At 36.2% G+C, this 27,686-nt stretch overlaps 3 protein-coding genes across 5 annotated transcripts; 1 reads left to right on the forward strand and 2 right to left on the reverse strand.

Annotated features, from left to right (window-relative positions):
* Positions 1 to 9,930, forward strand: LOC132847559 (DNA-directed RNA polymerase II subunit RPB1-like). 2 transcript variants are annotated; one of them, XM_060872959.1, is made up of 11 exons: positions 2 to 183; positions 335 to 382; positions 896 to 942; positions 1,201 to 1,494; positions 3,490 to 3,774; positions 6,045 to 6,262; positions 7,511 to 7,636; positions 7,864 to 7,989; positions 8,167 to 8,259; positions 8,388 to 8,486; positions 8,929 to 9,930. In XM_060872959.1, exons 3-11 carry the CDS (start codon positions 900 to 902, stop codon positions 9,037 to 9,039), a joined length of 1,395 nt encoding a protein of 464 aa, XP_060728942.1. In that variant the 5' UTR covers positions 2 to 183; positions 335 to 382; positions 896 to 899; the 3' UTR covers positions 9,040 to 9,930. The 2 variants fall into 2 exon arrangements, with proteins under 2 accessions (XP_060728943.1, XP_060728942.1); XM_060872960.1 differs by lacking the exon at positions 8,167 to 8,259 and having other exon boundaries at positions 1 to 183.
* Positions 9,931 to 12,448: 2,518 nt separating this feature from the next.
* On the reverse strand, positions 12,449 to 19,419 carry LOC132847558 (uncharacterized). Of its 2 annotated transcripts, none has more exons than XM_060872957.1 (9): positions 19,276 to 19,419; positions 19,134 to 19,173; positions 18,682 to 18,796; positions 17,120 to 17,401; positions 16,685 to 16,969; positions 15,823 to 16,098; positions 15,422 to 15,706; positions 13,925 to 14,133; positions 12,449 to 13,274 (listed from the first exon to the last, which is right to left on the reverse strand). In XM_060872957.1, exons 3-9 carry the CDS (start codon positions 18,725 to 18,727, stop codon positions 13,248 to 13,250), a joined length of 1,410 nt encoding a protein of 469 aa, XP_060728940.1. In that variant the 5' UTR covers positions 18,728 to 18,796; positions 19,134 to 19,173; positions 19,276 to 19,419; the 3' UTR covers positions 12,449 to 13,247. The 2 variants fall into 2 exon arrangements, with proteins under 2 accessions (XP_060728940.1, XP_060728941.1); XM_060872958.1 differs by having other exon boundaries at positions 18,726 to 18,796; positions 19,276 to 19,417.
* Positions 19,420 to 21,015: 1,596 nt separating this feature from the next.
* On the reverse strand, positions 21,016 to 23,980 carry tmem109 (transmembrane protein 109). Its single transcript, XM_060872974.1, has 3 exons — positions 23,466 to 23,980; positions 22,184 to 22,286; positions 21,016 to 21,891 (listed from the first exon to the last, which is right to left on the reverse strand). The coding sequence occupies exons 1-3, from the start codon at positions 23,643 to 23,645 to the stop codon at positions 21,527 to 21,529; spliced, it is 648 nt and encodes a 215-aa protein (XP_060728957.1). The 5' UTR covers positions 23,646 to 23,980; the 3' UTR covers positions 21,016 to 21,526.
* Positions 23,981 to 27,686: the final 3,706 nt, after the last annotated feature.

The following is a 27,686-nucleotide window of genomic DNA, read 5'->3' on the forward strand; positions in this document are numbered from 1 at the left end:
TTTTTCTATAGGGTCTGTGCAAGAGATTGTTGTAACAAACAGACGCTGAAGCAGTCTGAAGGTTCAAGGTTTTATATATAAAGGTTATACCGCTCATCAAATACACACTGCATGCAAGTAGTAGCATGGTTTAATACTTAAAAAGAAAAGAAGCCTGAATGAAGACATCAACGTTACTGAAAAGCAAGTATCCATAGAGTATGAGGATCTATTTACTTTGGCCAAGCGCCATGTTGTTGACTTTCTGCTGTAAATGTTACCATGTTGTTTCAGTGTATTTGCAGTTTATACACCAGACTGTATTTCTGATTCTTTATTATTTTTATACTTTTAGTTAATTGCTTTTAGTGTTGCTGAATTTAACCCTTTTCCCGAATCTCAGGTGAGTTATAAGCTCTAATAATTAACACTGCTGTACAGTTTCTGTGTTACTATGGTGTAAATGCTGATTTGTCTAGTTATCTCTCTGTACCATGTGACAGCAAGATTTGTTTCTGCTTTTCTAAGTGTTATTTCATAGGATGTGGTTTAAAAGCTAGGAGACTGCACAGTGTGCAAATAAAAACAAAACTAGTGGGGGTAAATTTCTGTCTAGACTGAATTTCTTAGGTCTGAGACTTTTATTTAAACATTGAGAACTTGAGATTTTTATTTTCTCACACCATTGGACTAATATAAATGAGCAAATAAAGTGAAATGAAATGGAAAAAAAAAATGAAAAGATATTTTACAAAAAGCACGTTTTTTCTGCTTAATGCACAATTTTGCTTAACACAATTTTAAAACTCCTATTTTGGATCAGTCTAGACATGTTAATCTAGACTCCACAAGACTGCATTGTCCTGCATTGTGATTAGCTGGCTTCAGATTTAACATTTTACACTTTCATTCACAGAAAAATGGAAGGCTTATGGATCCTTCTTTTAGCTGTTCATATTATATGTAAGAAATTTTGTTTGACTTTCTCACATTTGTATGCATGCCCATGAATAATCCTCTAGAGAGACAGAATCATTTAATGTACGATAGGACTAAATTCTCTGATTAGTATTACAAATAAAAAAATGTTTTATGGTAACAGTGATTACAAAAGCGATTCTATAATTTTGTTATTCTTAATTTTATTAGCATTATAGTGTGGTAGGAGTAAGTATGCAAATTTCTCTCTCTCTCTGTCTCTCCTTCCCTCCTTCCACATAGACTACTGTGCTGCATTTACTACGACTAAAACCTATTATGAAGAACTGATGTACGGCCAAACCCTTAGTATCAGGTTGCCGGATGATGCTGTGAGTTTGGAGTTTATCTCTGTGGATGAGTCACGGACAGATGTTCTTTGGTCCAAAGCTTCCATAACTAAAAGGGGAACAGTATCGGGAAGTAACAGCGACAAAAGATTTGTAATTCATTCTGTCACATATGATGATCAAGGAAAATACACTCTAATTAACTATTGGCACCAAAAGACTTCCATCCATTTATTAATGGTTGTTGGTAAGTGACTTTAGGCTTCTGTGTTAACGTGTATTTGCGTTCTGATGCAGAAAGAAGAATGTACAGTATAAGCAAGGGACACAGACATGCGGAGATGAGTTAACGTTCTTCCTAGCTAGAGAATTAATCACCTTGTGTGTTTATGGTTCTTGTAAGCTGATTGAGAGTTGTATTGAGAGTTGGTTGAGAGTTGTATTAAGTTGCGTAAATGTGACATTTGTTCTGCAGGTTTCAGAATTGGTAGTGCAAATTCAGACGAATATTGTTATAAGATAATGGATCTAGCTAAATCTTAAGTGAAAATAAATGTTAAAAAAATGACAATTTTACAACACAAAAAATTTACAACACAAATATTCGTATGCATCTATAATTCCATGATTTTGGAATCAAATTGTGGATTTAAACACTGGTTAGTAGGGCTGAAACGATTAGTCGACATTGTCGACAACGTCGACAATAAAAAATTGTCAACAAATATCTTTGTTGTGGGGGCACGGTGGCTTAGTGGTTAGCACGTTCGCCTCACACCTCCAGGATCGGGGTTCGATTCCCGCCTCCACCTTGTGTGTGTGGAGTTTGCATGTTCTCCCCGTGCCTCGGGGGTTTCCTCCGGGTACTCTGGTTTCCTCCCCTGGTCCAAAGACATGCATGGTAGGTTGATTGGCATCTCTGGAAAATTGTCCGTAGTGTGTGTGTGTGCGTGAGTGAATGAGAGTGTGTGTGTGCCCTGCGATGGGTTGGCACTCCGTCCAGGGTGTATCCTGCCTTGATGCCCGATGACGCCTGAGATAGGCACAGGCTCCCCGTGACCCGAGGTAGTTCGGATAAGCAGTAGAAGATGAATGAATGAATGATATATTTGTTGTCGAGTAGTCGTTTGTTCTCACGTGTCCTAATGTAAGGGCCTGCAATATCGCGATTTGACCGCTACGGCGCTGTAGCGCTAGAGTGTAATGCAGCCCTAACAAATGTGGTAGAAGAGAACTTTTAAAAGAAGCGCAAATTATGACGGAGTGCAAGCGAATGCGAACAAGCAAGGTGTGGGAAAGTTTTACAAAACTTCCAACCAAAAATGCAGTTGTGTGCAATACATGCAAGGCAGAACTTGCTTTGTGAACTCTGCTGCAGGAAACATTTGCTCACAAAAAAGAGCAAGCTTGTCACGTGAACATGGTCTGATATGCTTGATATGCTGACCTTTCTTCATTTTAATTCAGCACTTATTTGAAAATCCAAAAAAGGCCAGTGCAGAAAGGACACTGTTACATACTGCTTTTCATTAAACTGAACACTTGTTTTACAAATGAAGCTCTTTATACTGCTGCCAAGAGATGTTTACATTCAAAAATATATATATATATATACTTTTTTTTTGTCTGTAATGCAGCTGATTCATTTGTGTCAAATAATTTTTTTTTATTAAAAGATAACAGAATATTTAAACAGTGCTTAAGAAGAGAATGACCTGTTTAGTTGGCTCAAAGTTCATTAAAACAACCATTTCAAAAGCTGAAGTGATTTTCTTTTTTTATATTATAGTTAGAATATGTGTAACACAATGTTTTAACCAATTGAAAAAGCTGAATAATCGTTCAAAACTTACTGATTAATCGTCAATGACACTGACAATAATCGATGATTGGTCGATTAATTGTTCTATTAATCGATTATCAAAATAATCGTTTATTGCAGCCCTACTGGTTAGATACAAAAAAAACAACAACTTTGAACCAGATCATTTAATGCTACTGAGTAGAGTTGAGTGCAAAAGCTTCAAAAATATTTTCAATTAAAATGAATTTGGTTCATGATTGCTAATGCAAGGTTACTGTATGTATTCTGTAAGCATATGTTATCTTCTGTGTTATGCACTGTGTATTATCTTTTACTGCAAATATGTAAATATTCTTCATTCTTACTGTCTGAATTAGGGACTGGTATTAATATCCTTCTTTTACTATTTAATACAATCTCTGTTATTTGTTTTAAAAGCTAAAAGAAGTATCCAGAATTGTGTGGCTGGAGAGTCCTTAAACATTTATCTGGGTGGTCTTCCGACGGTTGATGCCACGCTACGTTTTTCAAACCAAGATTTAAACCTCACTCTGGTGGAGCGTGGCTCAGCTGTGGGCAACTTCCATCCTGACTATATGGGACGTATCAAGGTGACTAGTAGCAACATTCAGTTGCTCAATGTCAATGTGTCAGATGTTGGCAGCTACACACTCAGTGATCGTCTAAATCGCAAAATCAAGATCATCTCTATGAACTTGGTTGGTGAGTTTCTCTTCAGCATTTTGGAATATTCATAACAATTTTTTTAATTAAATTATTTACTGTAATATTTCAAGTGATTACAATACGTTAGACCCTGGACTTGTGAGGTGGCAAATCTTCTGTATTGATTTACAGCCATTGCTAATCAAGTATCAACTATTATTATTATTATTATTATTATTATTATTATTATATAGTGATTTAGTTTTCATATCACTACCAGTAAATTTTGGGCATACCAATAATATAAAAATATGTCTGCTGTAAAGAGATTTCAATAATGGTGTGTGTTTAAAAGTACATCTATAAAATAAGTGAAGTTATTGTCCAAGTATGAATTTCTTTCTGGATGAACGGGATTTTTAATGATCAGTTTTTACTTTAGGTAAACCGTTTGACTTAAAACAATTAGTTTTCATTGTTGGAGAGAGCAATGAGGAGCTTGGCCTATTTGGGGAATTTCAAAAAAGGCTCCTGTATGAAGCTCCTTTATAAAGCTGCTTGAGAAAATAATCAATAATTATTTATAATAAGAATACTGAAAATAAATAATAATAATAATAAAATTATAAAATAATTATAAAAAATAAGAATATTATATAAAATAAGAATACTGTTAAGAAGTTAAAATAGTTTTAATGTGTTTAAGATGTTTTGCCGTTATTTAAGTTGTTTTATTTCATAGTGTTGATTTCTTCTTGAAACCTTAATTAATCACGAAATAAACAGAAATACCGTTCTTTAGACATGTTAATTAAAATAGATCATTGAAAATCTAAATATCAAACAAATCAGGGTCAACCAAATACAGGTAAAGCATATCACTGCGTTTCACCAGTAAAAAAAAATGAACCAATTATCTAAACTCACCATCAACTGTGTATCTTAAATTCGAAACTGTAATCATAAAGTACTATTAATTATGTAGCCCTAACATACAGTATACAGTGGTGTGAAAAAGTGTTTGCCCCTTCATGATTTTTTTTATTTTTTTGCTCATTTGTCATACTTTAATGTTTATCATCAAACAAATTTAAATATTAGTCAAAGACAACACAAACACAATGTGCAGTTTTTAAATGAAGGTTTTTATTATTAAGGGAAAACAAGATCCAAACCCACATGGCCCTGTGTGAAAAAGTATGAAGGACAATGTGTGGCCATCTGTTTGTGACCTCAAGCTGAAGCGAACTTGGGTTGTGCAGCAGGACAATGATCCAAAACACACCAGCAAATCCACCTCTGAATCGCTGAAGGAAAACAAAATGAAGACTTTGGAGAGGCCTAGTCATAGTCCTGACCTGAATCCTATTGAGATGCAGTGGCATGACCTCAAAAAGGCGGTTCATGCTCGAAAACCCTCCAATGTGGCAGAATTACAACAATTCTGCAAAGACGAGTGGCGCAAAATTTCTCCACAGTGCTGTAACAGACTCATTGCAAGTTATGACAAAAGATAAGTTGAGATAACGCTTGATTGCAGTTCTTGCTGCTAAGGGTGGCCCAACCAGTTTTTAGGTTTAGGGGCAAACACTTTTTCACACAGTAGGTTTAGATTTTGTCTTCCCTTAATAATAAAAACCTTCATTTAAAACTACATGTTGTGTTTACTTGGGTTATCTTTGAATATTTACATTTGTTTGATGATCTGAAACATTAAAATGTGAAAAAAATTAAAAATCAGGAAGGGGGCAAAACTTTTTCACACCACTACAACCACAATGTGATTGTGACTTGAATACTTGGAAAATTATCCCAGAAATATTATTATATTTAACTCCTGGATAGATTTTTATTAGCCATTTCAGTGTTTACCAACACCACTGCTGCTATTCATCTTCATAATAGGCTCTGCACCTGATTGTTATTTGAATAATCATGATCTCTTGTTGTCCTGATATAAAATCACACAATGTAAAGGCCATGTAGCTTCCATAGTTCCATAGCTTCCCCCTGCACACACTTAGATAGACCCTTTATTTAGCTGTCCATCACCTGTGGGTGGAGTTGAGATGACTCCATAACAGACCAGTGATTGACTGAGGGAGTGTGTATGAAACACTAAACAGGCAAAATGATACACTATATATCAATAATGACATATGATTCAACCGATATTCATAACATTAAAACTACAATAAAAGTAAAATTGAACAAGTCTGACGAACCAAAAATGTTCATAATGTTTCATATTTCATTGCTTGCTTCATTACTTCTTTTTTTTATGTTTTGTATTTACACTCTCTCTCTCTTTTCTCTGTCTCTCTCAGATCATCATGAGGGAGTGAGTGCAGGTCCTTTAATGAGTCTGCTGATCTTGCTAGGTATACCACCCTGTATTTTCTGTTACTGCAGAAAGAAGACATGTAGAAAGAACAACCAACCTACTACCACCATAAACACTACAACTGCCACTGTGAAGTATGACAACCAGATAAATCCACCTGGGCCTCCGCCAGGCTATGCCAATCCTGCAGCTCCCACAGCGGTAACACACAATTCATGATGCATGAGCAACATGTTGTTTTTTACCCCAAATCTGTTTGCACTGATTGTGTTATTTAAGACATCTGGGTGGATTGAAGGTCTGGGTGGATGAACTGTACATGTAACGCTTCTACACATGAAGTATTTAGTCTTTCTGCAAACCTACCTCCCCCAATCCCAAATAGGATTTGAAAAGGAGAAACACAAAACGTCAATCCTGCCTTTGTATTATCTAACCTTTGGCACACCCTCATTGCCACAAAAAAGCCAGCCTGTCATTCTTTTTAATTTTTTTGTGTTGCGTGGCATGCACCGCCATTTAACAGGAAGCATCGCTTGGTCTTAGCTACACGTGCTTGGTCTTAGCTACACTAATGTATCTCTGTAAGCTCTTGATTGGTTGTTGATTGGAATGTTGGTCCACTAAATGGCTGTGCGAAGTTGCTGGATATTGGCAGGAACCGGAACACGCTGTCGTATACGCCGATCCAGAGCATCCCAAACATACTCAATGGGTGACACATCCGATGAGTATGCTGGCCATGCAAGAACTGGGATGTTTTCAGCTTCCAGGAATTGTGTACAGATTCTTGCAGCATGGATCCGTGCGTGATCATGCTGCAACATGAAGGTGATGGTCATGGATGGTTGTGAGGCTGGTTGGATGTACTGCCAAATTCTCTGAAACTCCTTTGGAGACGGCTTATGGTAGAGAAATGAATATTCAATTCACAGGCAACAGCTCTGGTGGACATTACTGCACTCAGCATGCCAATTGCACGCTCCCTCAAAACTTGCGACATCTGTGGCATTGTGCTGTGTACTCTAAAAACTGCACATTTTAGAGTGACCTTTTATTGTGGTCGGGCTAAGACACACCTGCTCAAAGGAGAAGTGCTCACTAACACACATTTAGACAGATTTGTGAACAATATTTGAGAGAAATAGGCCTTTTGTGTACATTTGAAAAAGTCTTAGATCTTTGAGTTCAGCTCATGAAAAATGGGGCAAAAAACAAGTGTTTGTGTTTTATAATTTTGTTCAGTGTATGATTGATTATGATTATTTTTCTAAGGATGTATGTTTGATGTGGTTACTAAGTGTATTTTTCATTAATATCTTTCTGTAATATTTTCAAGCTAAGCTGACTCTTTTATATAAAATACATACTATCTGATGGCACTGGAAATCTTTTGAACAGGTTTTGGTGCTTGTAAATTCTTACAATATCTCTGTTCTTGATTTTCAGGGCTATACTCCTGGTTACACTCCTGTAGGTGAGAGTACTGTTCATCCTCCTCCCAATCCCACATTTCCTCCTCAACAACCATACAGCGGATATCCTGCCACATCACCTGCTATGCCCCCTAACCCTGTAAGACACACACACAGTCCTTACATGACAAGTGAAGAATTTGATGGCACATTATTAATTATAATAGATCACTACTTCCAAGTGAATATCCTATGCATGCAGCCCATCTCTTGATTTTAGAGATCCATGTCTTCCTTAACTGGAACAAGTGGCAATATAAATATCTCTGTTACTACAAGTATAATTCTCTGTCATATTGTAAAGCTATTATAAAACTTCATTTTCAGGGCCATACTCCTGGTTACCCTCCTGTAGGTGAGGGTACTGTTTATCCTCCTCCCAATCCCGCATTTCCTCCTCAACCACCGTACAGTGGATACCCTGCCACATCACCTGCTATGCCCATTAACCCTGTAAGACACACACACACTTACACACACTTCATACATGCAGCCTATCTCTGTTGACTTTAGGGATCTATAGCTTCCTTAAATGGAACAAATAGCAATATAAACATAGTAAACACACAATATACTAATATAATATTGGTGTTAAAGCATTTTTAATGGATTTATCTACTTGTTTTTTAGCCCTATAACCCTGTCTACCCTGCTGCATCTGGGTTTCCTCCAGCTCAGCCTCCTCAATGGGGTGGTCCTCCCTGCAACCAACCTGTTCCTGCTGTACAATTCTGCTTCATTTATTTGCATATTTATTTTACACTGTCCCCCACTGCTTTCTAGTATGCATTTTCTCTGTTTAAATTCAAATATGTACATTAAAATTTGTCCTTTTGTGTCTGTGTTTGCAGGGTCTTGCACCAGTGATGTATAATGCTCCTGCTGGCTCTGAGCCAGTTAAAGGGGAAATACCTCCTTCAACTCCACTACTTGCACCTCCACAGCCTGAGGTACCGCCTGCATTACTTCATTTACATTTATGTTCTTTATATAACTCTAACATAATATGACATAACATAATGAACTTCATGCTAAAGATCTAAAGACACATTGCTTCAATATGCTTTTAATTTTGGCAACTATTTGGGCAAGACACACATGAGTGTCATGTTTAGGCATCTACATAGTTTCGGTTATATAGTGTGACTGGTGTAAAAGCAGTTCTTGGGGATTTACATTGGAGTGGTATAGAACCATATATATTGTGTATATGTATTTATGATATTAAAGACGTTATAATGGTTTATTATGGCAGACAAGGTATTGGTAATTTCCATGATGGTGATGGAGTAGAAGACATAGAAGTCATAAAAATTATATTAAATGATTCCTCATCCTTCTGACTGTTTTTTCTTTTACATTCAGTATTTTATTTTTAATCTTCCCTGCTAGGTGCCACAGCCTCCAGCTCCAGGCACTGGCACAAATGTCCTTACCTCCTCTGGCTCTGCTGTGCAATTCAATGTCAGCATGGGAAAGGACTCAAGCTCTAACTTCCTGTAGATTTTCCATCCTCCTTTACAATCTCGTATGCCTGCTAATTTAACCATAACTGATGAACCGTTGGATTGCCTTTGAAGGGTTCCTTAGAAGAGATGTTCTTCCTTTGCAATTGATGTTTACTGAACATGATAATGATGTGATTCTGTTAAGAATATGTACTGAATGAGTAAATATAATAAGAAATGTTTAAGATATATGTAGTTTTGTAGATGAAGGACAAACTTAATTAAATAAGAGCGGCTAGATGCTCAGTTGGCTAATTACCAAGTCCTTTTTAAGCAAAATGCTCCGTTATAATCTTCAATAACCCAGCTCAGGTTACATATGTGTATATCTCACATATATATGCATACACACACCATATGTATGTATATTTTTTTAATCCTATTGATAGGCATATTTAATTCCTGTTATCCTACAGTATACAGTATACTCGGTTTTTAGATCCAATTACTCTTGGTTATTTGTTTTTATACACTATTTTCGTCAGTTTTTGTTGAAACCTGTACAGGTACTTGTATGGCAGATGTGAGGAGAGGTTTATTTATCGTTTTTGGATGAGTCTCTACTGGTATCAGATGTAAAGCTGTTCCAAAATGTTTTCCTTCATAGGAATGTTCCATAAACACATCATTCTTTCCAGTTTTCCCTAACCCTAACCCTAACAATCTTTCCACTAACAACATATCCCATTTGGTTTTATGTCTTATTTTCTTAGTGTTTATCTTGTATAGACATTTCTATACCAGCCAGTTATAAATCTGGCCATGTTATCTTTTATGCATGTTTAGGCAACATTTTGGTGTTTAGGAGTTTATTAGTGTAGAAGGACATTTATCACTACTGATAAAAATGTGTACTGTACATCTATCAATATATCTACCCTGGAGATAGACTGTTTGTCTCCAATTTGCAGATGCAAGACATTTTTATACAAAACTTGCTTGCTTGCTTGCTTGAACTGCTGTGAAAGCCTTTTTACGCCTTGTGCACTCTGTAAAAACATGGACATTTTACCGAAAGAAATAAAAACATGAAACATAGATTGGATGTCTTTTTGGGCAGAATATGACTGCTTATCTAACCAAGTTTGATCAGCTGGACTCTACTTTATTTATATTTCTAGACATATGCTCAGGAAAAGGGAGTTTTATCAGAATTCACTTTCTCTCCATGGTCAGAAAATTTGACAGCAATTTTACATGAAGTGCTTCATGCTGTTTTGTTTTTACATTTATATATATATATAATATATATATATATAAAAATGTAAAAACAAAACAGCATGAAGCACTTCATGTAAAATTGCTGTCAAATTTTCTGACCATGGAGAGAAAGTGAATTCTGATAAAACATATATATATATATATATATATATAAGTTAAGCAGGCCAAGCTGCTAACTAACTACTGGAGAAAGTAGTGACATCTAGATATAAAAACATATGCAAACAATAGCTAGCAATATCATTAAATAGTATTGAATCTTAGGCTCAGCCATATTCATTTATGGTCTCTGAGTGACCTCTAATGGTTATGTCTTGCAAAAGAAAGTATTTGAAATATCCATCTTTGTGAAAAACATTAATAAACAGTTTAACAGTAAACAAAACAAAAAAATTAACTTAAAAACAGCAATTTTCCTTCTTTTTACACAACACTGGTATATTAAGTCACCACCGCCCACAATGTTGTTCCTTCCCCCCACCCAATTTTTTTTGTAATCACTGTAGTTATAATTATCCAAAATGTTGTAGCCACACAACCAGCCTTGAAATAAAATCAATATAGAAGCAGCTTAAAAAAGTGGGGTCCCTTTTTTTCAGCATTTTAAAACCAGCCTACATAAACTAGTGTACAGTGAAGGAAGAGTCGTATGCATGTGCTGCATGAAGAAATTTGAAGTCTATAATGGCAATTAATTAATGGAGGATATCCTTAAACTTGTTTAGATTCAAAGTACTGGACTTAAGCAAATGATTTATTTCATTATTATAAGTTTCTGGTGGATCTGTTATCTGTTATAAAAGCAAATGAAGCTTGGTGATGAATTACTTTTGCCTGATGATACACAAGGGGTGAAGCTCTTCTTTAGTTTAATGTTCTTAATATTCATCCCTTTCTCATGTATGAAGCTTCATTTTTGCTTAAGAGAATATTGTTTATTGAGGGTCTAAATGAGGTAATATAAAGCATGATAAAACGCATGTAGTAAAAACGGAGTGTTGTACCACATTTTGGCCAAAAAAGAACACAAAACTTGCATTTTAAATGGCCAACCTTTGTATTTGATGTGTAAACATATGTTTCCTTGAATGTTAGTTTATGTTTTACACAATTTTCTGGAATATGTATACTTTCAGAAAAATGTAAGAGATACAGCAAAATAAATGTGAAATGCAGGTTTGCATGCATTGAGAAATCTCAAAGTGGTGATTAACAGTTGTTCATTATTTTAATGTATAATAAAAGTGGCTATAAACATTATATTTGTGATGTACAGAGAGATAGCAACACGCACCTGCCAATTATGCTCGCTCAATCCAGTTTGTGAGAGATTGTGCAATCTGAGATGAGGCTAAACCCAACACTGCAACACACCACGTGTCTCCTTTGTAGTCATTTTGAGGTCAGTGGATAAAAGTAAATATTTATTTAATTTGCTCATTATTTGTGTTTTACTTTTCATGATGATAGGTGAGGCCTAGCCTCTGTGACCACACCTTCCTGATCTGGTTGATACCAGACCTGGTCTGAACACCATTAAATGTTACATCAAATTTTGCATACCCAAGAATATAAATGAGCTTTGAAAAATACTACAAAGAATGAACCATGTCTTGCATAAACTGGTCTACTACTGTGGGACAATTAAACAGAACCAACCCCCAGGATCTGGTTGTCCTCCTGCCTATAAAATATCTGCATTTTCTAACACAAATGCAGGAATCAGAGTTAAATTGTTTGTAAAAGTCCACAGTGATTAGCATTACTTCATGACAATTCCTGGGTTCCTAGTTTGATCCAAAGCACAGGTTACTATAAGTGTGGAGTGTCCTCTGGGTGCTTGGGCGACCCTTGTGTTCTCTGCCAGATCTACAGTAACATTGAAAACGAGTTAGTGTTTTAGTTTTAATTGTTTTAGTATTTTGTAGTCAATCCATTTGCTAAACCATGTGCACAAAATGATTTTCTTTTACCTGAACCATTTAAAAAAAATGTATGAGAAGAAATAACACAGAGAAATAAGTGAGAAATAACACAGAAAGGGTCCACATATTCTACATATTTAATGAAGCACAGTGGATTAGGATATATCTTCTTCTAAGGAGCATTTATAGTGACATGTCCTGACAGCAAATTAACAAGAAATATAGCCGCAAGATAAGACACTGCAAGAAACATGAGGATAATTTATTTGAAAACTTTACTCTGGATTTAAAGATAGCAAACATTCATTTTTAATTCATTACCTAAGCACCAGTACAGAGCAGAATCCTGTTGCTTGTTTGCTTTGTGTCTAGGAAAAACTAAACTGTACATGTGCACTAAGGGCTGAAAGTATGGGTCCATATGACAGATTGATTGTCTGTTTTATTCCGTTTTCATTATGGTATATTTTGTTTAGGTCACAAATGAAAAGCAATTCAATTGTGTATCACTTAAGTAATTGCTTTTCTCTCTGGTACAATGTATTCTCCATAATTTTTTTGGTTTCCATAATGTACAATGGGCTGTACTGAGAACCATAAAAATAACAGTATAAAGGGACGAGAAGCAGCATTTTTAGAATTGATTATATAAATTTCACAAATTTACCCTTGGGGATTAATAATGTCCATCCATACATCTATCCATATTAGCAATTATACAGTAGATGAATGGAGACATATTAGTTAGCAATACTGCTAGGGTTAGCATTAGGTGACTTACAATTCATCCAATTGTTGTTATTTCCAATTTTATTAACAATAAAAGATGTAAAAACTATAAGATGTATAACTATTAGGTCCATTGCTTACTGACTAAACTACACTAATAAAACTAACCTTTGGAACAACACTGTGTCTGGGTAACCCAGTTTTCCACGTAAGGCCATGTAACAATATAAGGTAGAAATGCAGGCTGTTGAAAGAAAATACAGGTGGACTTCTATCCCATGGCAATGTTGAATTTCTACTGCGAAATCCAATAAGATCTGGACATCAGTCATTTTTGGGCTGGAGACTGCTTTACCTGTAAGGGAGATAGAGGGGATAGAAGTGTTTAGGGAGAGAGAATAAGAGTGAGAAAGAATCATATACATGAGGGTGGAATTCATATCCATTCATATATATATAGTAGTCTTGGGGGTCAGTGCTTTCTTATAGTCAGTGTTTTTTCTGATAGGAGAGCATCTTCAGAAAAAGCAAAAAGTCAGTTTTTTGGAGCTTAAGGATATATTTTTTCAAGCAGCATAAACAATTACAGTCTTTTGAGAAAATGACTTATATTCACATTACACAGGTTTAAGTGTAACTACAATAGGTTAAAAAACATGACATTAAAAAATGGAAAATTCCCAACATTGGCAAAGCTGTTAATGGAAAACTGTCAACTTTTAGGTGTCACTAGTAACTCTGCCTTGTGTCTGGACGCTTCACACCAACAATCGTCGATTATGTTCCTCTAACAGTATGCTGTAATTCCTCACATGTCTCGAAATCTAAGTCCATTGTAGATAGAATTGCACAAAAGAAACAAAAAGGAAACACCCAAAAAGGTAAAATATACACTAAAGTGTAATTTGATATTTTATTAGATTATTTTATTCTTTATTCTTTAAATTGTATATTTCATATTTATTTAAAAAAAATCATGTACTGTGTTGTGTGCTAGTGTGTTACCGGTGTCCTGCCTGCAGGAGCTTTGGGTTTCTTCTTGTCTGCAAGAAGTGGATTTTGGTTTTCAGTCTTCACTGCACTCATAGTGGTGCTTGCAGCGGTGGTGGTTGTGGATCTGGTGCATTTTTTATAAATCTTATCCCCATAGCAGCAGCAAATCAAGGCGGGTATTAAAAGCAACAGCAGCAGAGCTAGCAGAGGTTTTGCCTTATCTACAGAGAAGGACAGAGAAGGGTGGTTAAATCATGAGACAGCAGCAAACTAGCAAAAAAAAAAAAAAAAAATGTTCAATCAGAAAATAATGTTACAGGTGAGTAAGGAATAAAACATGACAAGGCTTGCTTTTATAGGATAATAGTGAAAAAACTGTGGGTAAAATGAAATTATCATCCCAAACTTTTATTATTTTCCGATAACAGCATGTCTCAATGAGATTTATTCCTATTTTACCAACAATAACAGTTTATTTATTAGTCAATTGCATACACATCATTTAGCAAGAGGAAGCACATCATTTACATTTACATTTAAGGCATTTCGCAGATGCCCTAGAGCGACTTATAGAAGAGAGACTTATACAAGTGCTTTGACGTCTATGTCAATAAGCACATCCTGATACTGGTTCATCAGGTTCTGGACTATGAATATCATCAGTCTGAAATATAAAATCTGTTTGCGGCTTAATATAGTAAATAGTGTTTTATTTTCCCCCTCTATAATCAAAGGTAAGGTGTATAAGGCAGTATTGAGAGCAGCTATGCCGTATGGGTTAGAGACTGTAGTAGTGAGGAAAAGACATGAGGCGGAGGTAGAGGTAGCAGAGATGAGGATGTTGAAGTTCTCTTTAGGAGTGATGAAGAGGGACAGGATTAGGAACGAGCACATCAGTGTGACAGCTCAGGTTGGCTGTTTTGGGGACAAGGTCAGAGAGGCTAGATTGAGATGGTGTGGACATGTCCAGAGGAGGGAGATGGTTATATTGGTAGAAGGATGTTGGAAATGGAGCTGCCAGGTAAGAGGTCAAGAGGAAGGCCAAAGAGGAGATATATGGATGTGTTAAATGAGGACATGAAAATTGGTGCGAGAGTAGAGGATGCAGAGGATAGAGTTAGGTAGAAACAGATGATTCGCTGTAGAAACCCTTACGGGTAAAGCTGAAAGTAGAAGAAGACTTTCCCCCTCTATGTTTGCACTATGTTTGCATTGTAAAGAGATTAAAAGTCTTAACAGTCATAAATAAAATGGACAAAAAAAAAATGCTTTATATTTCACAGAACAATGCTGATGGTAAATATTAATAACTTTCTTAAAATTTGAGCATGGACCAGCATTTTCTCCTATTAAAAATATCCAAACATGATTATTTCCCTTTCTAATACAAATTTTCTACAGATCTTAAATAGGTTAATTGCTATATCCATGAGTATAGTTATACTTTTTTTTTTTTTTTAATTTTATGAATTTTATATTATAGTCATGATTTTAGTTATTGAAACTTACAGACAAAGTGTGGAGTAATGACCTTGACCTTGCGACCTTCATGATCAGTGAGTGTGTAGTTGCCCATGTCAGAGACACCAATATTGAGCACCTGGATATCACTGCTAGTCACCTGGATCCGTTCTGAGAAGTGATTATGTGAGTTGTTCACAGGTAAGCCGTGCTCCACCAGAGTGATATTGGAATCTTCGTTGGTGAAAAGCAGTGTGACGTCTTCTTTTGCCAGGCCATCCAGTGAAATTGTGAAAGTCTTACCATCTTCACAATCCTTGATATGGGTTGCAGCTTTCAAGGTAATTAGGAGAGGTAGTATTAGAGTTGATTAGAAAAAGCATTGCATAAAAAAGTGAAAGGGCCAAAGATTAAAACAAGGTTTAAGAAGGGCGTTGTATGTCACTTACTGAAAACCTCCAGTTTAAAAACAGATGACACTTGATCCCTGTAGTTCCACCTTGTGTAGGTTCCTTGATCATTATATGTGACAGGGTTAATAATAAATTGTCTTTTATAACCTGATCCTTTAACATATTTCCTTGTGTGCTGAGCACAACTGGGCCAGAGAACAGATTGCTTTTCTTTTTCTGAGCTAAACTCCAACTTCTTATACCAAATAGGCAGCTTGATAATCAACTGCTGGCCGTGTATCCGTTTCAGTTGAGTGGGTTGAAGTTCACAGTCTAAGGAGGGGAGAAACATATAAATTATATTATATATTATATTTTATAATTGTTAAATGGTACCCTTGGTACAGTATGTATATAAAGACATTTTAATTTTACATTTACTTGCAATATAAGAACAGAAATATTTGTCTATTCAGCTTCATAAGTTTTTCTTGTTTTCCAACCAGACAATAGCCCCAGGACTATTAACGGCCTATTTTTTCACTTGAATGCTTTTAAAACAAGTTCCTGGTAGATCATATGTCTGCGTCTCTTGATTGTACCCAGACAATGTACTATACTAGGCAGAAATAAGTATTTGGTATATTAATAACCACACTGAACAACTCAACTCTTCTATGAGTTCATAGTCTACTATGATGCACCAGTGGACCTCAGATCTGAACAAATGTCTCACAATCTTTTTTTTAACCTAAATTTCTTATATGTATGCTTTTCAGTATTTGTTTACAGTATATAATTTGCATACACTATATTTAAACTGGTATTTCTGTAGTTAGTTGACATTATAGCTGATGCTCACCAAGCATTCTCAACTGTTGTCATAAAATATAATGCTGTAAGAACTTCAGCAACTTACTGAACATGCTTAGAATGATGATCGTGACCGTATTATTTTCATGGTCACTGAGTATATACTTCCCCACATCCGAACCATCAACAATAAGAACTTGTATACTTTTGGAAGTTATGTGGATCCGTCCCCAATATCCGAACTGGTTGTTGCCCACTGGCAAACCGTGCTCCACCAGTGTGAGGTTGAAATCTTTGCCGAAGAACTGTAGTTTAACGTCATCCTTTGAAAGGCCGTCCATGGAAATGCTCAGATTTTTACCAGGCACGCAACCCTGGATACGTCTTTTAGCTTTTAAAGCAGCCAAGAGGTTAATTATTAGACTCTTATTTAAAAAGCAAGTTATAATCATGAAAGCTTTGCTTAGAGAAATTAAGACAAAGAATGGCAAAAGATCATATAAGAAAAAAACGAGAAACGAATACAAGAAAAAAAACTTACAGAGAACCTTCACTAAATGGACTGAACCCACTTTTCCCCAGAGGTTCCACTGTGTGTAGTTTCCCTGATCATCAAATGTGACAGACTTAATCACAAAGTGATTTTCTTCACCTGATGATATCACTTTTCCTTTTTTTGGTTGGGCATTTCTGGACCAGATAATATACGACTGCTCTTTATTCACAGATGTAAACTCTAATTTATCAGTAACACTCATCATTGTGATACTTAGCTGTTGGCCATATGTCACAGATAAATGACTGACATCAAGGCTCCAGGACTCTATGGAGAGAGAATAAAATAATAAAACTTTATAATTTACTGCCGAGATAATGATTCTACAGGTAAAAAAATATTCCCAGAATAACTTGCATATCAGTCTTTACAAAAAATCCTTATACTTAATTTTTATAATAAATTTTTACTGCCATCAAATATCACATTTTCTTTGTGATTCATTCATTCATTCATTTTCTACCGCTTATCCAAACTTCTCGGGTCACGGGGAGCCTGTGCTCACGGGGAGCCTATCTCAGGCGTCATTGGGCATCAAGGCAGGATTCACCCTGGACGGAGTGCCAACCCATTGCAGGGCACACACACGTTCTCATTCACTCACACACACACACACACTACGGGCAATTTTCCAGAGATGCCAATCAACCTACCATGCATGTCTTTGGACCGGGGGAGGAAACCGGAGTACTCCACACACACAAGGCGGAGGCGGGAATCGAACCCCCAACCCTGGAGGTGTGAGGCAAACGTGCTAACCACTAAGCCACCATGCCCCCTCTTTCTTTGTGATGTCATTCCAAATGTCTTTCTTACAGTTTCTTGCATTACCCACAAAGCTATTTGACTACATGCTGACTCTGGTGCCAATGGGATTTTTAGCTTTTGTTTAATCTCTACCTAAAGTGACTGATGCAGCAGCACATTAGTCCTTTACTCTGTCCATCTCTGTAACAACCTCAGCTGTACACTCTGCTCAAACACACCAGGTTCCAAACTTTTGAACTTTCTTATAATATCCCCATCGAGCTGAACTGAGACTCTGCATTAATTCACTGCAACGGTGTTGTATATCTGCATTGCATTCTGGAATTGTAAATCCAACATTTGCTATCTCCACTACTTCTACTCCAGATCTCCCATAAGTAAGATATTCAACAACAGTAAAAAACGGTGAGAAAACATGCTCTTGCTCTTTTTTAGGATTTAACAGTAAAACTTGATTGCTTCAGGCTTGTTCAACATGGGAGTGGCAGACAACTGTTCATTTTTTATAGGAATAACAAAAATACAGCACTAACCAAATTAGAGCCAGTATCATAACACAGCACAAATATTTTACTATGAATATACTTTATATATGAATGTGTTTCATGGTGGGCTATTAACTAAAAACTGGGACTTTGCTTGAATATGCAGGGTTTTTTTGCATTCACTTAGTGATGACAAAACAAGTATTACATTTTGATAATTGTACAGCCCGGGTTAAGAATTAAACTCTAGTAATTTGTAGGATTTAAAAAAAATCTTATTAGCTATACAGTTACCAGTGATAAAGTTTCCAGTTAAGAGTAGAATCCAAAGCACCCACATGTTTTATGGAAAAGGTACGGCACCACGAGGAAGAGTGAAAATATGACAATTAGATTTTCATGCCCAAACCTGAAAGACAAAAGACAGCCAAAAAGCATTTTCCATAGTTTGCTCACTGATATACAAGTAATGACAGTCATATTGCCATGTAAAAGTTCTTAATCACAGTGTACCTTTGAGATTGTACACCCTTAATTTGTATAGACTGCAAAATTAGTTAGTTTTAGAGTAGCAGTAAAGTAACTACAGGAAAAAGCTGTTATATTTCTTTAACACTGCATACTAATCATGACATGACATGCACGAAAGAGAAATCTGATCTGATGTTTAGATGACAACAGTCTACAACCACATGCAATAAGCATATGAACAGATTAAAGGAATGATTTTTTGAGTGAGTACAAACCTTGTAGGTAACAATCGTTTTTCTGGTAATCAGCTGGAAACTACAACAGATTAATATTAGGTTACCACCCATTAGCACCAATCTCAAATAGTTATACTACTCTTACAAGACATACATTTATACGTGGTTAAATTTTACTTACTTTCGTTTTTCTGGTGTAGAAGGAGGAAATGTGCTACTTTGCTTACTGCAACAATTCTAAAGCGTAAATTGCTGGTTCCCAAGAAAAAGCATGACAAAAAATGCAGGTACAGAACGAAAGTTGTCATGTACAGACATGTCTGCTTTTCCTGGATAACTCATCAAACAGGCTGATTACGTCAGTGCGTGTATGCAAGTTAGAGGTACACCCTGGAGGATATGCCTCTCCATTACAGAACATACACATTCCCATGGTGTGTAGTTCATTTGTACCAACAGCACCGCATAAATCATATTGCATGAATCAGGCTGGCAGAGAGTCTTTCTAAACTTGGAGTTGCAACTAATGTATTCTAAATTCTCACTAGAGCTCTATTCAGTGTGTCTGCATTCATCACGTTGGCAGTGAATATTTAAGTGAAGCCAAATTGCTATCATCAATCCATCACATCAACTTGAATTTGCACAAAAGGGTACGGATTAAAACTTTGGCCAGTAAGTGTGAGTACAGAACTGGTACCATTTTTGGATTCCAATCGATTCAGACACTGGCTGCTTTAATAATAATTTAATATTGCCTTTACACAAGCGAGTCATTTTCCTAGGAGGACAAAGTTGGAAGTGTTCTAAAAAACACCTAAAGAACATGTGTATGATGATTATTTGAAATGGGTGTCTCCAAAAATTTTATTTTTAGCTGAGCAATCATTTTAAGAATTCTGCCCTTGGCCATATCACCCAAATACGTTGATTGATGTTGCAGGCTTCAGTGAGTTTGAGCTCGCATGAACATGCCACTTTCCATAATATACAATACATAATACCTTACACTTTTACAGATACACCAATTGTAATGGCCAGGGATCCTTGCTGGCAAGACGAGAAGGATGCACTGGTCTGCAGTCACAACTCAGTAAAGGTCATTCTTTTATTAATGACTAGACACATTATGGCCAAACGTATGTGGACACGTGACCTGATATTGTTGAACATCCCATTTAAAGGCCAATTCTGGAGCTTGGAATGTGGATGTATGGATTTGTTTTCATTCATGCTCAAGAGTATTGGTGAGGGCTTTAGGTTAGGAAGGCCTAGTATTCAAGCATTTGTTCCAAAATATGTTCAGTGGGGTTGACGTCAGGGCTCCATGAAAGCCACGTGAATTCTTCCACTCCAACATCAGACATGTCAGTGGTAGAACAGGTTTGTAACTCTTAGTTCCTGTGAAGGGAAATCTAAAATGTAACAGAATATGAAGACATTCCAGACAATTGTGTGATTCTTGAAGTTACAATTATGGGAAAGCCCACATAGGTGTGATGGTCCAGCTTTTGGCCATAGTGTGCTTTTTAGAAGACTGAATGTTCTACCTGATCATAATTTATATTAGACTGCATCTACTGGATTCAAGGTCTTTCATGTTTTCTTCATGTCTTTGTATGTGCATTATTTCTTTCAGCATCAACTTCAGAGTCATACTGTTCACTATTTTGTTTCTCTGGTAGACCGGATTCATATAAACAACTAACATAAGCTATAATAAGCTAGAACAGATGGGTGACCAATCTGGTAACATTAGATATAAATAAGATTAAATCTAATAAATAAAATTAGATAAATTCCACATAAATCCGCATCCTTACTCATAAGTCACTCATTCTTAAGATACTGTGCTAACAGAAATCTGGGTGGATGGAGGACAGGTATGCAGACAACCCGAAAAATTAATGCCACGACAGAATACCAAAGAGGACATTTATTTATTTAATTATATTTCTAGATTCTTAATACACGTCAGAAAGAGAAACCTGTTCATAAATCATGTAAAATTTGGATAAAAAGTAGAATCTCTTATTTAATTATGCAGTGTTTTAGAAGAACAAATGTTTATTCTTTAAAATGGAAATGTACACAATAAAATAAACATAAGTTAAAGACCAAAAATGCACCCCAAATACACAATGTTTCTGAATATAACAGGAAACTGGATAAATATATATATGTTTGCCCAATAAAAAAAACAAACCCCACAACATCCACACCTTAATTAGTGTTTTCCAACATATTTACTGAGTGACTCTACACGTTTTATGTTCCTGCTGTTCTAACATGTCAGTCACTTCATGTCTGGAGCAACACTTAAAAAGACTAACACACTCCTAAGTCAATGATGTGCTAACATCCAATTCAGCAACAAAAGATTCAACATTCCTGTTCCTTTAACTACATCATTTATTGAATTTTTGTGGCTCTCATTCTTCTTTTCTCTTCCTCTCTACCTCTCTCAGCCGTTTCTCCAGCAACTTTATTTTTTTCTCCAGGTGGGCATTGGCGTCTCCCCTAAAATATGAAGGTCCAATTCCCAGCAGGACACAAGCAAGCACCAGGCCAGCTAGTCTCATCGCTGTGGTTTCAGCACTGGCTCCACCATCACTTACAATCAGCCCGAACACGGCAACAGCAACGATGACTTTCAGCAGAAACAAAGTCCGTCTTACAACACCAGCAATCAGACAAACTGCCAAGGACAGCAGCCAGTATCCAAGCACAGCCAGCAAGGCCCACTGCACCACAAAGACCACACCTTCAGGGGTGAAGTACTTTACAGGCAGTTTGGCTGGAGAGAATAAAAAAAAAACATTATTAACCCAAAGCTTTCATTTCATTTTTATCTCATAACTTTTAGCATGATGAAGTTGTGTGATCCATGTGATTTTAAAATTTTAAACACACAATTAATATAGAAAATATGCAATCAACTTAATATTTTCATTTTTACCATACGTCTGAGCAGACAACAGCACATGATTTCCTCTGATAAAAGCCACTTTATGCTTGGAATGTGTTGCTTTATGCTTTGGTTGTGTGGAATTTAGTATAATACTTAAACAATAATAGTATAAACTCACCATCAATTCCAGCAGCACCCAGAAAATCTGTAATGTATGAAGCCACTACATTCAGAGCCTGAGCAGCAGCATGTGATGTCACTTTTATGGCATCTTTCACGGTCTGTTTTAAGGAATAAAGACAACATTACCTATAGAACATTCTCGCTTTCACATATTCCCTGATATTTGTAGGCCTAGAACTAGGAGCAATAGGAATCCAATTTTCATCATGGAGTCAAACAGCTTACATGTAGATTATGTGACCTGCAAATCTGTTTGGAAAAAGTAATTACTGAAATACTGTAATGTTATGCAATTTACTATTTTGGCCAGATCATTTATCTGACATGAAACTTTTATTCGACTGAACTAGGAAAAAACATACAAAGGTTATAAAGGGAAGAAAAAGAAGGTCAAGAATGGTTTAAACTGACAGGAAGACTCTGATAACCCATATTATCACTGTTTACAAACCCGTTGAGCAGAAAAGCATCTTAAAACACACAACATACATAGTAGTACCTTATCAATGGGTGGCACAACTAGATATTCAGAACGGCTTTCTTCAAACAAGATGAAGGAGAATGAATGTGTGGATCATTTTCACCCTTTACTGTCGTCATTCCTTTTGTTAGTCGCTGCATATTTGCATGAATTTAAACTATTCTCAACTGGCGTGTCGCTGGACACATCCACTTCCAACGGCTACTGAAGCCCAAGTCACCAGCTTTTATTGAAAACGAATGGTTTCCAGCTGCTATACACTGAACACTATACTCCTTATAGCCAAAACCACAAATCTGACACTACAGTCAGATCAGAACATGATCACTTAAACCCGGGCAGTTGAATATTGGAACTATATACTATATTGGCACTATATACATATAATTATATACATAGTATTATGACCATCAGATGCTTCAGTGTTGATTCATTTTCCTGGAAACTTTTAAAAACTAAACAAACTGTATATTGAAATGAGGAGCTCCAGTTTCTAGCTGTAGACTTTCAAGTGAATCAAAAGCTTTAGGCTGGTCCTAGAATTGGGCTTTAAAAATGCAATGTCCAATGTTTTTGTGCCTGTTACACCAAACACCCACTAACATATCAGTGTCGCTGCATCACTAAGAATTTCCACCACCATCTGTAAAAAATAATGTACCTATAAAAAAGTGCCTTTCATTATATAATAAGTGCAAATAATAAAGTGGACCATTATAATGAATCTAAACTGGCTAGAGTGACACTTTTCTATTTAGTCTGTGCAAATCATTAGAGAAACATCAGGTCTTCTTACCTTTAGTAGAGTGTCGACTGAATTTTTACCCAAAAGTGATATTAGATATGAGTGAGCATCATCAGCCAGACTCTTAAAGGATGAATGTGCAGTGTGCCACATGGTTTCTGACACAGAACACACGCTCCCACGTGTCAGTGTGGACAAAACAATCACCATAGTGATCACAACCTTCACCATTTCACCAGCAAGCAACCAACAAAGCTTACAGTACGTTTTCTCCTTCGTATATCTAAATCTAATTTAAACCTCAGTTTATTCCATTAACTATCTAACATTCTGGAGGACAATAGCGAAAGTAACGGACATGTCAAAAAACCCCAAAAATACCGGAACTAAAAACACGTGGTTTGGAAAAGTAAAGCACGTGGTTTGGAAAAGTAAAGCACGACAATGTATTCTGTCTTCCAAACAACAACAACAACAACAACAACAACAACAACAAAAACACTTAAAACTTAAAAATAAACGTAGTGCATAAACAGCAGCAACATCTAAATTCCAGATATGATCGTTTTAGTGGTACATAGCAGGCTGAATCCCAAACTACTCCCTAGTGCCCTAAATATGTGCCCTATATCAGGAATAATGGCTTTTACACTGACTAGCCCACTTCATTTACAATATAAAGCCATTTGGGATCTAGCCTGTGGTTAAAAAAAACAAAACACGCAATACTGCCATCTACTGATAAATTCAAGAATAACATCTCAAAAAGCCAAGCTTGGAATGTCATAGTAGTTTAATCTGTATTCATAAAGATCACTGCTGGATTCTGTCTTTCATAAGATTTAAAGCTGCAAAACAAAAAAAAAAAATCTGTTCTGATTTGGTCTGATTTTGTGTGAAGAGGTTTAAGGCCCAATTCATCGCAGACTCTCTCAAGTTCTTCCACATCATTGTCTGCAAACCTTGTCTTCATGGCACTTGCTTTGTGAACAAGAATTATGGTATCTAGTCAGTGTTAATACTGATTTAGGGCCATAAGCTTGACTACTGACATAATGTGTCTTTCCCAACACATGCACACATGAGCACATAAACATACACATCAGCTGCATTATTCTTGCAACCCAGACATCTAGTTTCACTGGAGAGGTCAGTTAAAGGGCATAAAGCTTTCACAATAATGAAAGCTTTATTTTATTTCTTGTTTGTATGATACCTGTGAGTGTGTGAGATACCTGGATAGTTTCTTTAGCTGGATGATTTCTTTTAATCACTGTCTACTCTAGTTCTTCATGTCAAACACAGGTCAAAAATCCAGAACACAAAGCACTGGTTTATTTTAACATTTACCACTAACAGAAAAAGACAAGCTGCTCACTTTAATAATAATGGAACTCATCATCTGTGTTTATAAAAAGTATGTGAACCTTTTGGAAATTCATGGTTTTCTGAATAATTTGTCATAACATGTGTCATAAACATAATGTGTCTAAAAATAATTACACAAAAATTCTTTCATGTCTTTATTGAGAACAACCAAAAAACCTCATAGAGCATTGTGGAAAAAGTACATAAACCCTTGAGTTAATGACCTCAAAAAGCTAATTGGAGTCAGGTTTTAGCACACCCCTAAACAGGTTTTGTAACAGGTTTGATAAAAACCCCTCAAACATTTGGAGTTTGTGCTGCACAAGAAGAACATGCTTATGTGAACCATGTTTTGCCAAAAAGAGCTTTCGGTGGCCCTATGATCAAGAATTGTTGCTTTACATAAAGCTGGAAAGGGTTACGAATTTATTTCAAAGACTTTAGAAATTCACCATACAGTTAGGCAAACAATCTACAAATGGAGATGCTTTGGGACTGTTGCTACTCTACAAAGAAGTGGGTGCCCTGTCATGACACCAAGAATACAACGAAGACTCATCAATGAGGTAAAGAAACAACCCTGAATGACAGCCAAATATTTGAAGGCATCATTGGAACTTGCTAACATCTCTGTTCATGAGTCTACAACATGTAAAACACTGAACAAGCTGGGTATCCACGTCAGGACACCACGAAGAAAGCCACTGCTTACTAAAAAGAACATTGCTGCACGCCTAAAGTTTGCAAAAGAGCACATTGACACTCCACAGCAGTATTGGCAAAATGTTTGGTGGACTGATAAATCTAAGATTTAACTATTTGGAAAAAACACAGCACTACATCTGGTGTAGAAAGGGCATGGCATTTTCACCATGAAAACATCATCCCAGGGCCTGCATCAAATTTCAATCATTGAGGGGTAGATGAATTCCCAAGTATATCAGACAATTCTTCAGGATAATGTGAGAATGTCTGTCTGTACGTCAGCTGAAACTGTGTAGATGGTGGGTGATGCAACAGGACAATGACCCAAAACACTGGAGCAAGTCCACAACAGAATGGCTTCAGAAAAACAAAATTTGCCTTTTGGAGTGGCCAAGTCAGAGCCCAGACCTCAACACAATAGAGATGCTATGGATTGACTTGAAGAGGGCCATGCACATAAGATGTCCAAAGAATATGACAGAGCTAAAGCAGTTTTGCCAGGAAGAATGTGCTAAAATTCCTCCTCAACGATGTGCAGGTCTGATCCACAGCTACAGGAAGTGCCTGGTTGAGGTTATTGCTGCTAATAACAAACAAGTAGACTCTTGGAAACCAGCTGTTGGAAAGTTGGGAGTCGACTCTTGTTTCTGGAAAGAATTTCTTAACATAACAAATTGATCTCATGACACTCACTAAAATGCATTGTTTTTCTTTATTCATGATTTTATAATGTTATGTATCGTAGACAGTGCAACAATGAAAAAATTATACCATCTAACGTCTGAATTGTTTTGTACATCATAATTCTGGCAATGTTAAAACATGTTTGACTCTTGCTTTATGTGTGACTGGGGTAGCAGGCTGCTGCTTGATATTCTTGTGTGTGTAGTGTAATGGGGAAATGAACATGTTAAGTGCAGAAACAGCAGTACATCATAAGGCAGAAATGTTAGACGCATCCTTCTTATTTAAATGAGATATTGTTTATAATATAGTTACTTAAAAAGATTTTATAACAAACACACTGCAGAGAATAATGCAGTTTTAGTAATTACAAGGTAGACTTACATAAAGAATTAATTATATTCTAGAGGTCCTAATAAGCCCTCTAAAGGAGTTTGACATAAGTGAGTCCATGTGGAAGGAGATTGTTACTTAGAGATTTGGCTGTACTGTGGTTAGACCTCCTGATTGGGTACAGGCTTATACTCATGTAGGTTGAGGCTGCATCTTCCAAGGAAGATCATTGAGATACTTAAACTTTTAAGCCTGGGTCCCATCTCTAGATTTTCTACATTAAACTGGCATCAGTTAAAAAATGATATCATCAAGCAGTAAACATTTTCAGTGATCATCTTTACCCAATCTGCTTGACAAGGCAGCAGAGATTGCATGCAGAGGTCCATTCAGTAATGTTTATAGGCAACCATACATTCACAACATCAGTCCAGGGCAAAGAATGGAATGGAGAGGTTCATGACCTGGGCAAGGATGAGCTTGAACTTGTGAGTCACATTGTGATAGCATGGATCACCCAATCAAGAGTCTGCAGAGTTATATCTATCCAGTCTACCATCAACAGAATTGAGTTGTGGCTCAATGGTGTGGAAAAGTCGGGTTTAAGTAGCAGGTTCAAGTCTTAGATTTACCACAATTTAAATGAACCATCTAATCTCTATTAGCAGCAATATTATGGTAATATTATGTCATAGCACAGTAACACTGGATACATAGGTTTGTTTGTTATTTAAATGCCCAACATAACTAACTGGCTGATTTGTAAGAAAATCATTGCTTAACTAATTACTAACCACAAGCTTTGTTAAATAAGTGGTTCTTTTGAACTTACCGTTTTTAATGAATAAACAGATTTAGTTCACATGTCCGTCTGATTCAAAATCGTTTGTTATTGGTTAAAAACTCTAACACAAAACACCACACAATCTAACATATTTAGAACAAGCGAATTAAAAGCGGGCTTCTTTTCTATTGAAAGGCCTGAAGTACTTCAACCCTGGTGTTGGCACTTAAAAAGCAACCCTTAATATACTATATTATACTGTGTGTTATTTGTAAACAAACACAATGTGCCAATGAATACTGACCAGGGTATACTGACCAGTTTCAGTTCAGTGATTTTTTTTTGGTGTCGAAATACAACAGAAACAATGGATGAAAAGAAAAAATAAAACAAATGTA

This window comes from Tachysurus vachellii, chromosome 6, assembly GCF_030014155.1.
Source record: "Tachysurus vachellii isolate PV-2020 chromosome 6, HZAU_Pvac_v1, whole genome shotgun sequence".
Taxonomy (NCBI): Eukaryota; Metazoa; Chordata; class Actinopteri; order Siluriformes; family Bagridae; genus Tachysurus; species Tachysurus vachellii.